Source organism: Lissotriton vulgaris, chromosome 3_1 (assembly GCF_964263255.1).
Source record: "Lissotriton vulgaris chromosome 3_1, aLisVul1.2, whole genome shotgun sequence".
Classification (NCBI taxonomy): Eukaryota; Metazoa; Chordata; class Amphibia; order Caudata; family Salamandridae; genus Lissotriton; species Lissotriton vulgaris.
The window spans coordinates 716321228-716336347 of NC_141689.1; the positions used below are offsets into that span (position 1 = coordinate 716321228).

Below are 15120 nucleotides of genomic sequence, written 5' to 3' on the forward strand. Positions count from 1 at the left end.
GGCGCCACTCTACTCGGCGCCACTCTACTCTACACCACTGCACTTAACGCTGTGCCACGCTAAACCACTCTACTACCTCACTCTACCCTGCACCCCTATCCTCTGCCCTACACCACTCTACTCTGAAACAATCTACTCTACGCTAAGACACTCTAAGCCACTGCACTCTATGCTGTGCAACTCTGCAGTCTACGCTATGCCACTGTACTCCAAAGCAATGCACTCTATGGCAATGCATTCTAAACCAATGCACCCTACACTACTGCACCAATGCCAACTACTTTGCACCACGGCACTTTATGCCACTATTCTCCACAACATTCTACTGTATGCCACTGCAAGCTACGTCACTCAGTCGCTGCACTCTGCATAGACGAGACCTATTGTCTTCAACAGTTCTTGTTCAAATGCTTTTGTGAGTGCTTAAGTGTGCAGTCTCCCTTACACATTCCCCACTACCAACTGATACTAAACGTTGTAGCCGTATTGGAATGATAATGTACACATTGTATTCCTTTACTGTTTCAAGATGGCTGCCACTTGTGGGCCCATGTCTTACTGGTGAAACAGTGCTACACTATGTGAAAGCAAATCCAAGATGGCTTCTATGTTTAGCATTACCGTGGGCCATCCTTAAATGCTAATATGCATGTTGTATTGTTTTACCGTTCCAAGATCACCCAACATTTAACATCCATTTGAACAGTGTAACAATGATGCACCTTATGAAATACCGTCCCAAGATGGCTGCCACTTTGATCCTAAATGTGGTGGCTATCTTGAAATGGTACTTGCTGTATTATTGTTTTTGTATTCCGAGGTGACAACTATGTTTAGAATCAATTTGCCACCACCTTATTTCATACTATGTAAAACAAGCATTGGCAAATCCCACTGGTCCGACTTTAACATACTATTACATGCAAACATAGACATGTACAAATGCGCATTTGTGCATGCCTTTCTGTGCAGAAATTAGCACATTCAGCCCAGGCTTGCTTGTTTGCGGTATGTGTTTTAATTGTAAGTCTTTCAAGGGTCCCGATTTTTTTATTGTTGATACATAGCCATATTGCTTTAAGGGGAAAATAGGCAACTTCTCCTGCTAGCTGTTGGTAAAGTGCTTTGCTGACTTTTCGTGATCCATGGAAAGAAATTGGAGAGGTCTTTTTTTTTTCTTTTCATTCTTTTAGCTGCATACCAGCAGTGGTTGTGGTGAGATCTGTAGGTGCTTGGTTTGTCAAAGGGAGGTTAGACAGTGTGTTTTCCTTGTCTGAGAATAGACTTGGGGTGAATATAGCTGGGAGGGTATGGCTTCCAAGTAGTTGGGCAGTTACTATTAGGTGGTAGTCAGATGCTTCTATGTTCGCAAGTAAATATGCTGATTGCTGTTGTGCAAATTTATCAAACCAAGTGTTTAGATCCCCTAGGTTGCAGAGGCTATTAAGGTCTATTTAATTGCCCTCTCGTGTTCAGGAGAGTATCTGCAGAAGTAGGATTAAGTTGTGGTGCGACTTATGAGTAGGTATGTGGCTGAGAAGGTTGTGGTCAGAATACAGCGAACATGGAGTGATTGCATTACATAATGAAGAAATGTTGGATGTGGGTAGGGTTTTTTTCTGGACCAATGCAAGCCTTCTGCTGTTCTTCATCTTTGGTTAATTTCTGAAGAGGATTAGGGGTCTGTCGGAGATTGATTTGTGTGTTATGGGTACTGCATCATCACCTAATCTAATTTCTGTGATGAAGATATTTGTTTTGAGTCCACTAGTAGGTCATAGATGTGATTTCTTTTTTTGCTTATTATTCTTGCATAAATGAGCATTCCAGAGGTTGTGATAAAAGGGTTGAAATATCTGGTTGGTTGTGACCTCCTGATTGGTGTTGCTCTATGGGAATGGGTAGCTATCAGAATTTGAGTGAGGTTAGGCATGACTCTGATGCCTCTAATTTCCAGTTACATTATTTCTACTTTGTCCAACTGTAATTGCAGGTGGAGTGTTCCATAATGATTCCTTATTATTTGGAGGGTTATGAAACAGACACCGGTCCCAGGATACTTGTTTCGGGTCCAGGGAAGACTTGGCTTGGCAGTTCGGGCTGGACTGTTCCCATGAGGCACAGGGTCAGACTGATATGGTGTGGTGGAATGAGCTAAAAAATGATGATGGATTAAACCCAGATCAGTTGCCCGGGGCGAGTGTTTGATTTGCTCAAAAGCTCAGTCCATCATCTGGTATAAATTGATGCAAAGTAGATGTGATCCAGACTATACTCCTTGCATCACAGTGGTAGGTCTGTCAGGCGATCCTAAAAGCCAAGTAAAAAAGTTTTGGTTCCATTAAACGGAACCAAACCCCTCCATCCCCAATACCCTGCACCAATACAATGCAGTGGCATTTTCAATATGTCCACCTGGCTGTACGATAGCAGCAGCCTAATATAAACCCTACTTATACTACAGTGGACTGTCTATCTTATCTACCCAGGAGCAGAATAGCAAAAGACACACAAATGATGGACGGAATGTGGAAAAAATCAAACATTTACGCCCAGTCAAGAGGTCTGGGTTAAGTCCATTGTTCTTTTGTTCACCATGCCACCCCAGTTTAGACCAAGCCGTATGCAAATCAGTTGTGAATCTGCTCCTCATGGGAGCAGTCCAGCCCGAACGGCCAAGCCAGGTCCTCCCTGGACCAGAAACAAGCATCCTGAGACCAAGGTATCGCCCCTTATCAGCCAGGCTAGCTTGAATCCAGTGGCACAGTGTCCCCAGGACCCATGTCTGGGCATACCTGGCACACTTAGAGCGAAAAATCAAAAGACACACAAATGCTAGGCGGAATGTGGAACAAATTGGACATTCACCCCCAGTCAAGAGATCTGGGTTAAATCCATTGTTCTTTTGTTGACCAGGACACCCTATTTTAGACCAAGCCAAATGCAGATTAGTCGTCACCCTGTTCCTCATGGGAAAAGTCCGGTCCTAACGGCCAAGCCAGGTCTTTCCTGGACCAGAAACAAGCATCCTGGGACCAGGGTATCACCCCTTATCAGCCAGGCTAGCTAGAATCCAGTGTCACGGTCAGGCCGGGACCCACAGCTTTTCATACCTGGCGCACTTAGGGCAAGAAAGCAAAAGAAACACAAATGATGGACCGAATGTCGAACAAATCAAACATTCGCCCCCAGTCCTGAGATCTGGGTTAAATCCATTGTTCTTTTGCTCACCATGCCACCCGGTTTAGACCAAGCCATAGGCAAATCAGTCTTGACCCTGCTCCGCATGGGAACAGCCCTGCCCGAACTGCCAAGCCAGGTCATCCTGGAGCTGAATTGGAGAAGCTGATTATAAGCTCCTCAGAACACAGTAAATGTATATAGCATTCTATACCAACAGGTCTCTTTACAGTAGTCTATTTTCCTGCATTCACTGCTTCAGGTGCTTTCTAAATGGCTGCCGTGGTTGGCTTACCCAAATTCCACACAGCAAGTTATTCCAATACTTTGCAGCTGAAAGTTATCTTCCACCAAGGAATCTGCACTTGATTTGGGTTAGCTCCAGTTTCTTGTAGCACATGCCTTACTAGAGATAGTGGAGTTAAGCCATGCTGACATGTGAACTATAAAATACCATCCTTAGCTGGTCAGTTATGACTTTGCATGAAAGGCATGGTCCCTTCTTTTGATAATAGCTTGTTTTTTTAGTACAATATGTCCCACTTCTGCCATTTATAAGCACTGTAATATGAGTTAATTTAACTTTTTTTAATGACATACAATTAACCAAAATGAATCGCTTGAGTTGACATTACTGAAATACAAATGTCTGACCTGCCGATAGCAGCACAGCTCGGTGGTCAACATTTAATCTGGGGTGGATCCTCCACTAAGGCCGAGGAGCGTCACCCCACTGCTTTGCAGCTGTGCAAATATAGACAAATAAACCGATAACTCGATGTTGTCATTTTATTTTTTCCTTCTGCAAGCTTGGTGGGGCTGCTCTGCTGACGGAGCAGGGGAGGAGTGGTTGGCACTCTGTAAAGTGCACATGAATGTTTGGTTGGCCGTCTCGGGCTGGCGAAACAGTCATGCGCACTTTGCATGTTCTCCCCCCAGGCTGCATTACAGCCTGGGTAGAGAACATGCCCAGGGTCCCAGTTCCCATTTAAACTCCGAACCACTGTGCTCAAACCAATCAAAGCGCTGTGTTGTGATTGGCTTAGGTGCTTGAGTGCTTCCTGTTACGGCTGACATGAAGGTGAGAGACAGCGATAAGGTGACTGTTTTTTCTCCCCCACTCCTGCTCCCCCTATCCCCATCCCCTCAAACCCATCCCTGCCACCCCCCTCCCACCCCCATTGTTTTCTCATCTCCCCCAATTCATGCCGGCTGCCCCTGCATTTAACTTGCGGATCCATTTTGTCAGCTATAATAGGTCAAGTAGCTTAACTCCTGCATACTGCACTAACTACAACGGGGCTAAAGTATTCTTATGATGTGTGACATACAAGGTAGCGTCCTAGTCACCCTGGGTGTAAATTGTTTAACTAATTTTGACTGCTACACGATGTTAAGAGAACAGTGGCATTACATTTGGAAGCTAAGAGCATTGATGTAAGTTACCAAAGGGGGGGTTTTACCCAAAAAGTCGCTGGGACCTGGGTGCTAGGTAATACATATATAAGGGTCCCAGAGAGACAGCGTATCATAAAAGTACGTAATTAATTATTTCAAACATTTTCAAATACAAAATTCATCACGCTTAATAAAGCAACAACTGTCTTTAAATCACAATGTGCTAATCAATCAATTCAAGCTTTAGACATAAAAATATCAGAGCCCCATGCACAGGAAGGGGAAGGGGAAGGAAGTGTAAGGTGTGAAATGAAAAAGGGTAGGGTGGTTCAAAAGAGAGAACTTAGTTTCATATCTAAGACAAAACATTCATTATTAATTGAGAAAGGCTGTAACTTATTCAAGCCAACATTACAATTGGAATAATACAAAAGTCATTCAATGGTCACAATCATAAATATTTTGTAGTCATGGATAGTGCCGGATGACGAGACTGGTAGAGCCATCGACGTTTCGACCCCTACATGGGAGGTTAACTTGAGCCCTTAAACGGGGTCTTCCATCAGGACAGGAAGTGTTGTAGTGGGGCAAGACAATTCATGGTCATTCGGGCCAGCCGGCTCCGATTGTCGGGAATCTGTTGGACCACCTTCCGTGTGGTCGATTACTAGTGGGCTTGAGGAACAAAGAATGGGCCGAATGTATCCTTCAATTTGGGCCGGAGTCAGTCCTTCAGTGCAGGAGGACTGCTGGAATAGAAGAGGACTTCTTCTCCTATACTTCCGAATAATCAGGTGGTCGCGGTGGCTTTCAGCAGTCCAAAACAGTAGCTCTAAGCGATAAGTGCTCGTCACCGTTCTCAAATCTACAAAAACGTAGCCGCAGCAGCGGTCTCCCGTTTCAAAGTGCTCGCTTCTTCGTGTGCGCGAAATGAATGTTATTAAACGTGATGAATTTTGTATTTGAAAATATTTGGAATAATTAATTGCGTACTTTTATGATACGCTGTCTCTCGAAGAGCATTGATGTAGGCAGGTTATGTAGATGTTGTCTAACTGATTTTACGATTTCAGATCTTCACCCAGAATGACCCCCTGCTGCATATCAATATGTGAAGAAGGAAGGTTTTAGTACTTGTATTTCTTCCCTCCAAAAATATAATGTCTGTCTTTGAAGCAATCATTTTAGACTACTTCCTGTCTTTCATTTGTGATTGATTTCTAGTGATTTGGCAAGTGGTACAAATGATCACAGTTTCGCAAATGCTGAGTAGGATTAACATATGATTGTATTTTCAGCTATAAGCAATCCAGTATTCTGCAGTGCGGTCGCTTAAATGTTGAAAGTTTGAGGACAGTAGACATTTTTGGCAATCCACATGATGCCATCTGTTGAGATCTCCCTGGTAATAAGTCACCAAGTTGAGACTTTGACCGCAGCACTCCTCGCCGCGATTACCTCATTCTTGACCAGTAGTTTTGAACCGCTTTAATTGTGAGACAAATAATTTCTAACAGTGTCTTGTTACTAGGCACGTTGTCAGCGTCGGGTATCGGAGTACATTTCCAAAAACTGTTCAGTTATCTAATGCATGAGGCTCGGATCACGACACATTTTGCAAGTATTGAGCCCCTTGCTCATTAGCAGACCTGTTGTCAAAAAGATAAAATGGATCGTAATTACATTTGGCCTGCGTTTGAATAAAAAGACTGATATTTGTATAATTAATTGAATTTTTCATTAATGTAATTATTTTTACTGCTAATTTGTGTTTTTTACATGCATTGAAAATAAAAGTGTAGAGGATTAATTTTTGTTTTTGATTTTCAAGATCTAAACTTGGATGGCAGCAACTACCCTGGGGTAAAACTAAGACCAAAGATGTCCATGCGCTCCTTTGGAAGCAGGGAAGGATCACTGTCTGGTCGTTCAGGAGAATCTAGCCCTGTCCCAATGGGCTCATTTCCAAGACGAGGGTTTATGAATGGGAGCAGAGACAGCACAGGCTATTTAGAGGAGCTTGAGAAAGAAAGGTATGCCATTCCTACTCATTCGCTTCATGAATATATTGTCAAATTGCATCCTCTTCACTGCTACAAGTTAAACAAGCAATGGCAAAGCCAATAGGTCGAGTTTATTTTGGATACATTTCTTCCTTGTTGTATTTGCAATATGTGCTTGAGTGTACAAAGAGAACAAACGTACATGCACACATAAACAAAGATAGCAAACAGAGACACATGCAGTAAAACACTAAACAAAAACAAGTAAGTTCACTGTGGCTGTACAATCACCACAAACCAAATGAGACTGCAGTGGAAACCTGAGAACATTTTGAAAAGTCATTATATAAATAAAACAAATGTAATCAATCTTTAGTTAAAAGGTTCCTCAAGCAGTTTAATAAAGAAACCAAAGCACTGTGGCTGTTGTTTCTTAAAACCTCTTTGCATGTACAAAGTAACAATGGCAGAGGGATTGTAATGGTCTTAGCAAACTTGCCTTGGACTTCGTTTCCTATCTACATTTCTAAAAGCCTTTATATTGGCAAGAAATCTTGGGCATTCTGAAAACCCACTCACCACCTCCCAAAAATAACAAGCATGTTCAATGCAGTAGGTCTTGCCTTTATTAGAGTTTGAGCTATTGGCATTGTAAATGACAATGCCTTTTATTTATGTGTTGTTTTTAAAACAACACATAATGCCAATGCCAATAGCTTAAACTCTCGCAAATGTGAGACCTATTGCATTGTAAATGCGTGCTTTAAAAATAAAAAAGAGTTAGGAGAGAGTCTGTCCTGCCTGCAACAGCAGGAGGACAACCCTATACGAGAAAATAGTGCCACCATGAATACGGCTGAGGAATGGTCCTTGCGTTGTGGTGTCCTTGTGTTATGGAGTAATGTAATCTGGAATGCCTAGGTGTTCTTATCAACTGGAAAGTTTGGGAAGTCCAATAACCACAGCAATATTCAGCTTATGATGTGTGTTGAAGTAATTCTTAGGTGAGCAGCTGAGGTGTGTACACTGTAGTTTTCTTTAGTTGCATGTGTACACTATCACCCACATTATACTGAACACTCTAACCTCAAAGTTGGGCATTAAAGGTACTAATTATAAAAAAACACACCTGATCCAAACCCCCATGCAAATTTTAAATTAATACAATACTACTCGTAGAGAAAAAAATGAGTACTGAAATCTTCCAATCTGAATCTGAAGGGAGCTAACGTTATTTTTCAGTTCAGTATCAGTTTGCCTCCTCTGGTAAGGTAACTGGCACTGCAGCTGAAGCCACCATTCTGGTCTTCCAAAAAATAATTTCAGACCAGTCTCTCTAATAAAAACGGAGGCAAAAATATAGGTATTACCACTTAACATTCACTGTTGTCTACCTTGTATTGGGGCAATCCAAGATTATCAAGAATTTAGGCTCATGGTTTTCTGACGACTTCTCCGAGTTGGTTATATGCAATAAAAAATGTTTTAATATGATGGTGACTCCTTTAGTACATTTTCTTTCATTCATGCTACAGTGTTACGTGGGTATAAGATTACCTCCTCCTCTATTTCAAATGTTCCTTCATTCACAGATATCATTCTCAATACCAGGTGATAATTTCCAGTGTATTCCTTGATTTGTGTATTGTATGTTTTTTCAGAAGTCCATTTTTCTTTTTAACCACATGGATGCTGGTCATTTCCCCCCCCCCCTGTGCTGGAAAATGCCATTTTAGTGGCACCATGACGAGCTCAGCTCGTCATCAGCACACGACACCCGTGGGTGATGACGAGCTGAGCTCGTCATCAGCATCGAAAGGGTTAAAGTGAAGTTCAATCAAATATTTTGAACAGCCAACACAAGGTTCGCCCTACAGTGTCAGTCAGACTAAGGCTTTCTCAAGGCTTATATGATAATGACAACAGGATATTCAGATCAATCTTGTGGCACAAAGAAAGTTCTGCAATTATAATGTTACTGCGGTCTGTAGGTCATCAATCTAAGCAGATCATTTTGCAGGCCAAACATCCCCCTCTGATCTAGGCTTCTATGACTTCTTGAAAATTAAATATAAAATATCTATTCTGAGCCCTTTTCCAGGAGCCAGCCCGGCTTAAAATCCTAAGTGGAATCTGCCGGGGTGGGGGATGTGGCGTTCAAAATATGTCATTGAATAAATCAAAGCAATTCCACCCCTCCCATCCAGAAGGCATGGGGTAAATATATCCAAGACTTGTGTAATCTCCCTCCCCCGGAAGAGGCCAAGCACAAAATCTACTCTGACTTGCTTCTGAGTTAACTTATTCCATTGTTGACCCATCCTAAATTTTATATCACATTTTTTATAATGGACCCAAGAGAAACGGTTTAAATTGAAATTGATAGACTCTGATAGAAGCTGGTCAAGTAATGAGGCCCTTGGAGAATTAGTACATATGTTTGTTACATGCAGATGACTGACTCCATATTGGCCTAGAAATCCCACTCAACTTATTACAATATTGAACACAAATATCACTTTGGAATTTTCCTCTATAGTGCTGGGCCCATATGCTGCCCCAATTTCACCAGTTCTTTCGGATAAGAATCTAGCTCTCCTGTACCTCTTAATCCTCAAAATCATCCTACTGGAATAGTAATTTATCAACCATGCAGCATTCTATACATGGTGGGCATTGGTCACTTCTTAGAAGTACATATGCAGACCTGTCCTAGCCAACAGAATTCCTATAACGTCTCAGAAAATGCAGAGAACTCTGGATAATTTCATGACCAACAAACTATTAGATTTTTGCTTCACTGAGGAAAGATCCCCCACACACACACACACACCCAAGGGTTTTTTTGTGGGTTTTTTTTGGTTTAATTTTTGAAAACCTTTATTGTGCAGATGGTAGCATACAAATACGGGCCTACAACCAATTAGGCCGGCCACGAAGCAATCTGAGAAGCACGCAAATCAGTAAGGAAGTCTCACGGCAGTCACCCATTATATTGCTGACTAGTAGTACAATCATAAAGGAGCTGAGTGTGACCGCCGGACGTAGGATCAAAGAACGTTAATTTTATAATAGAAATTATAGCAGGATCAGGTGCAGTTTAAACATCTGAGTGCCATAGCGGCCACGAATCAAATAGCAAAGCATTAAGGCATCATTAAAAACGGTTATCAGCAATAGTCTACAGCAATCAGAGTATAGATGCCACATTTCCAATCAGTACCTATCGTAGCCCGCTACGTGCACACAGACCACGAAAGTTTCATACTCATACCTGAGTAACCAGAACGGTACAAGGAGATACAGTCATTCTTTATACTGACCCAGAAGATAAGAAAAAAAGGGGGAGGGGGAATGCTAAAAAGAGAAGGAAAAGAAGGAACGGCGTGCTGCTGTACGCGCCTCCACAGCGATAGAGGCGAGCAAAGTGACTGGGGACCACATTATCGGGGTGGGGCGTTCAAGTCAGGATATCCATGCAAGCAATGTCGTATAAAGTAAAAAAACCTCAACTGCCCCCCCCCCCCCCCACCCCCCCAAGCAATCCCACAGTGGGAAACACGCACAGACACGGCGTCCTATGAAAAGGACACAAAAGAGCCGTAGAAACTGAAAAAGTCAGAAAAAGACCCCAACCCACCCACCCCACCCTGCACCCCTGCAGAAGGCTACGGCCTACCCCCCCAGCAGCGTGCCTGTCGCCCTAAATAGGAAACCCGAAATGTAGGAAAAGTTAGAGGGAAAAGAAACAAAAGAGACAAAAACAGGAAAAAGAACCAAGGGGAGAGAAGAGCCATCAATCGAACCATTCGGTCCCTACCCCCCGCCATAACACACATTAATGCAACCTCAAAACGAAATCGACATAGTGTCGGGTATCATAAACCATCGAAGGAATCGTCCATAGTATCAGGGTGGAGGGCACTCCTCATCTCCATCCGCCAACCATCAGTCCTCCGGGTCCAGAACCGGCTCACCCCTGTCCTTTCCTAGCCATCACTACCGCGCGTGGCAGAGTAGTGGGCAGCAAACAAATCAAAGTGGTGAGGCCGTATGGTAGAAACAGGACAGACCATGGGAGAAAACCAGAGGACTCCAGCGGCCAAGCAAGAACATTGTGCGCCAGTCTAGGTGTTTCAGCAACGACAACGGGCACAACAAACAGTGTGGGTAAAGTCTCACCGCCCAGGAAAGTAGAGTCGTCCCCGCAGAATAACACTGGGGTCTCGCCGGGGCAGTTCGAATCGGCAAACTACGTTGTTTCACTATCAGTCGAGCGGGAACGGGCCCCGACACAGTGTCCACGGCCGCGCCCGCCGCGATCAAGGCGACCCCGGGATCCGGGGCCGCTGGAGTACAGTCCTGCCGATGCACAATGACAGCACTCCTCACGGCAACACAGGGGGACGAAATCGCACACACTCTGAGCCGAGCTGCGTCGGACGGCCCGAGCGCAATGGCGGTCGTCCTTCTATCCAGCACAAGGGCATCGAGGGCCAGGGTCGCGCGTAGAGTCTTTAAGGCGTCAAGAACATCGCCAAGCGTGGGCTCCCGCTCACATGACCAGACCTCCGTACACTTCAGTGACTCAAGTTCGCCGCTCCGGTTCAGTCCGTGACTCAGGGCGCCGGCCGCCATCTTGCAGATCCACCCCCGTCCCCGTGCGCCTCAACTTCTGGAGCGGGCTCTCAAGCAAGGCCACCACGGGAGCCCCTTCAAGCCCCAGGAATGGCAACCTGGGTGCAGAAAGGAGAGCCACCAAAAGGGGGACCGCCAGCGCCACCGCTCCGCGGGCGCCACACGCCGACTCCGGGCGCAGGGCTTCAAGATGGCCGGACAAGGCAACAAAGAGGGGAGCCTCCTACACGGTCTTCCCCCGTCCACAGCGTGCTGCACCTCACCACGGGGCCCTCCGGCCGCAGGACCGGGCCCGATCCGTCGCCATCGGTAAAACCGCACCACGGCCTCTCCCAGGCGACATCTCCTCCCCACCAGGGGCCGCCATCGACACCATCTCGCCGGCTAACCTCAACAGGCAAATCCCCAGTCTCTACGTCGTGGAGGCCCCAGACCAAGCAGGGGTGTAACTTCGGATCCGCCGCTCGCAGGAGGCCCCGGGACAGATGGTGAGTACAAGCTTTCTTTCGTCTTTCCAAATCTTCCCGAGTATGTCGTCTCGGGGCAGGATACGTGTCAGGATCTGTGCGTTGGGCAGGAAGGCTAGCGGAGCCGAGCTACAGTGCGGCCATCACGGTCGCGAGCTTGGCTCCTCCCCTTTTTTTTGTTTTTGTTCCATTTGGATTCTGCCCAGTGAAACATGCTTCCCGTTTATTGATGCTCTTCTCAGTTTCTTCCCGTGTACAGATAATTACCCTCCTAATACATTTAATTTCTCCTCCTAGCAACAACAAGATTAAATGTTAATATATTTGACTGTCTTACCATTTCTACAAAATTGACATAATAGCTGAAATTGTAACCTCTACGTTATCTCAAACTATATGTAAGCACCTGTACTTTACGTGATTATTGATGGTTTTAAATTTACTTTTTCGAAAACCAATACAAGTCTATAGAACAAAAAGAAAATGTTCTTTAGGCCGGACTATATTTAAAACGCAAGAAGTGATGTTTCTGGAAGACTTAATGTGAATTATTAAATTTCTTTCAACAGGAAAGTTGCGTTTCAAGTTTGTCAGAATGTGGCCTTAGAATGAAATGTCCTCCGCTGCGTGAAAACAGAGTTTCGGGCAGCATCGGCCGAGATTTAAGACTTGTCTGAAGGACGTGATAGATAGATCAGTATATTGAGTTACTCAGTTTAATTTAGTGGTGGGGACAAGGTAAAACAAAACAATCCACTCACATGGAAATATGAAACCGTAAGTGGCTGTATCATACATTGTGGACAGAATGTAGCAAAGATTTGCCAAGGCACTGGAAACCGATTACTGCTCCATTGTCTGTTAGTTAACTGCTCACTTGCTGGAAATCAGTGCGTTCTGTTGCAGCAGGTTCCATTGCGCACTGCCTGCTCTCCCCAACCTGCTGCAATTGAATGTCCGAGAAAGGAAAAGTACAGCAGAGACAGTCTGTGGGTCACCAGCTTTCAACAATTTCTGCCTCTTCTAGTTTTTTGCGACATGCGGTGGTCTCCCAAACTCTGCTTTGCTTCCCCATGGCCTTGTCATGCTGCTCTGCATTACTATGCTGTTGCGATTCAAATGCCAGAATGGTAGTATAGATGTCTGTTTCCAATCTGTTGGAAGTGTACTTGAGCTAAAAGTGGAGTTAATTAGCTCAGAAGTAGAACAGATTTCTGAAGAATGTCTTGGAATACACACAGCCTGGGAAGGATCCTCCGGAGAACCACATTTTAAAAGATTTAATGCAGACATGATATCACCTGAAGTAGGCCTGAATGCAATTAAAGGTGGTACTTCATTATAAGTTAGGTTAACCACATAGTCCACATTAATGGGATGATAGAAAAGGGTTGGTAAATAATGCTGAATTTTGCCATTGGAAAAACATGCCAAAGATTATTAGAATTCCTGTGAAGCAGGCACGCCTACTTGTGCGAAATTAGCATTAGAGAAATTATTCATGATTTTGAAGAACTGATGGAGAGAATTATTGCTCATCAGGAGCCCATCAGAGGAGTATTTAGATTTGGCAGCTTTAAACTTGGCTCTACAGTTCATAAACTGATCTTTATAAGTAATGTTGTACTCTGCAGTATAAGGTTTGCACTACCTTCTTGGTGTTTAAAAACATGTTTGGCCTCAGAGTTAAAGAGAGTCCCAAGGATCCAAAGGTAACTTCAGCTAAGAGGTAATGGCACAATGGGGGCCACTGAATCAAGTATTTAGGAAATCCATGCATTAAATGTGGTGTTATTGTCTAAAGCATTATCCTTGAGGTCTACACATTGAGCTCTGCAGAACATTATTTAGATCTTTGGCAGCGGTACTGGAAATTTATGCTAGCAAAGGTTAGAGGAATGAAGTATTGAATTTAAGTGAGGAAAAAAGAACCAAATGTTCAGGCCAGGGTGTTCACTGATGTATGAAAAACAGTCATTTTAAGAGAATATGAGATCTAAAATATGCCTTAAAACATAGGTAGTCTTGGTAATCAGCTGCTTACAGCTGAACACTTCACAAGAAAGATGTGAGTCCAGGACAAAATGACAGAAGGAACGTCCACCTAGACATTAAAGTCCTGTAAGGCAAAAAAAAAAATGTAACACGCTTGGTGTGAGCGGAGAAATATAAGATGTAAAGTCTGCGCAGAAAAGCTACTGTGCCTCCGAAGAGTGAGGGAAACCATTACCACAGAGAAGATAACTGGTCATAGTCATAGGGCTATGGTAAATGCTAGCGTTTCTGCAGAAGAAAGGCCACCTGTATTGATAATCTTAGCCTTCAGGTAGTTTCTGAAGAGGACGGCAACCCCTCCGTCCTGTCTCACAACCCGGTAATTATGCATAATTTTGTGTTCGAGGCATGTGGGCTGCTGAATTCATATCTGTGCATAGATCGCCGCCTAGTGTTGGGTCCGGATGATTGCACATTGTTGTCCTGGAAGAGTCTTCGAAGTATCACGAGATAGGTGGCTCCTCCCGTGGACCACAGTGCGCATTTGCATCCTCTCCATGCTCAGATTGTTTTTTTTCGCCATTGGGTTCGGATGTACTTTCTTGACTCAAGTTCGGAATCGATATAAAACACTCTTTTAAGGCCAAAAGGCCTTCGGGGCGTCGGTATTGTCTTTCGTTCGGTGCCACGTACTTGGTCCAGTTCTTCGAACAGGAGGTCGAAGGCCGTCTGCCTTTTTTCGACACCATAGGCCCCATCAACGATCGACGATGGAACGGAGCCCGTTCAAGAGATGCCCCGTCTGCAACTCCAAATACCCTCACATTGATGTGCACCCTGTGTGCAATAAATGCCTATCCCCGGACCACGACAAGGCCAGCTGCATGGCCTGTTCTAGGTTCAGGTCGAAGAAGACGCTTCGGCTTCGACGTGCCGCGAGACAGTCGACGCAGAAGACGGCGCTCGAACCGTAGAACATCTTCGAGGCTGATGATGACGAGGGCGTCGATGAAGAGGATCCTGAACGACAGTCGGATCCTGCATCGGAGCACAAGTCTACCTATGACTAGGAATAAGAAGACGACTACGTCCATAAGGAAGCAGTCGTCGAGGTAGGAGACGACGCACAGGCCACCGGAGCCGTCGACGACGACTTGAGCGATGAGCAAGGCCCGACTGCACTCGCAGGGCCCAATACTGACACTGTACTTCCTACGGCTCAGGTCGAGGCATCGCCGGAAGGCCTTAGCCGAGATCTTACTCCACATTCTATAGCCCCGCATCAAGGCCCGGCTAAGAATATTTATAAGGAGCCATCGGTCGATCAACTACAATCAGCGGTGAAATCAAAACCGAAACCAAATGAAGCTAAATCGAAACCGAAACTGCTGAAGACAGTCCTCTGATCAACGGCTTCTGAGTCATCGGCTCCAATCAAA

The 15120-nt window shown here is 44.6% G+C and overlaps 1 protein-coding gene across 10 annotated transcripts in view; it reads left to right on the forward strand.

The window, feature by feature from the left end:
• Positions 1-15120, forward strand: part of APC (APC regulator of Wnt signaling pathway) — an 831398-nt gene that overhangs the window by 520533 nt on the left and 295745 nt on the right. For all 10 annotated transcript variants that reach the window (XM_086961019.1, XM_086961023.1, XM_086961027.1 and 7 more), the window contains one exon: positions 6410-6611. In XM_086961019.1, coding sequence (XP_086817145.1) covers positions 6410-6611 — 202 coding nt within the window. The remainder of the gene's footprint in view (positions 1-6409; positions 6612-15120) is intronic.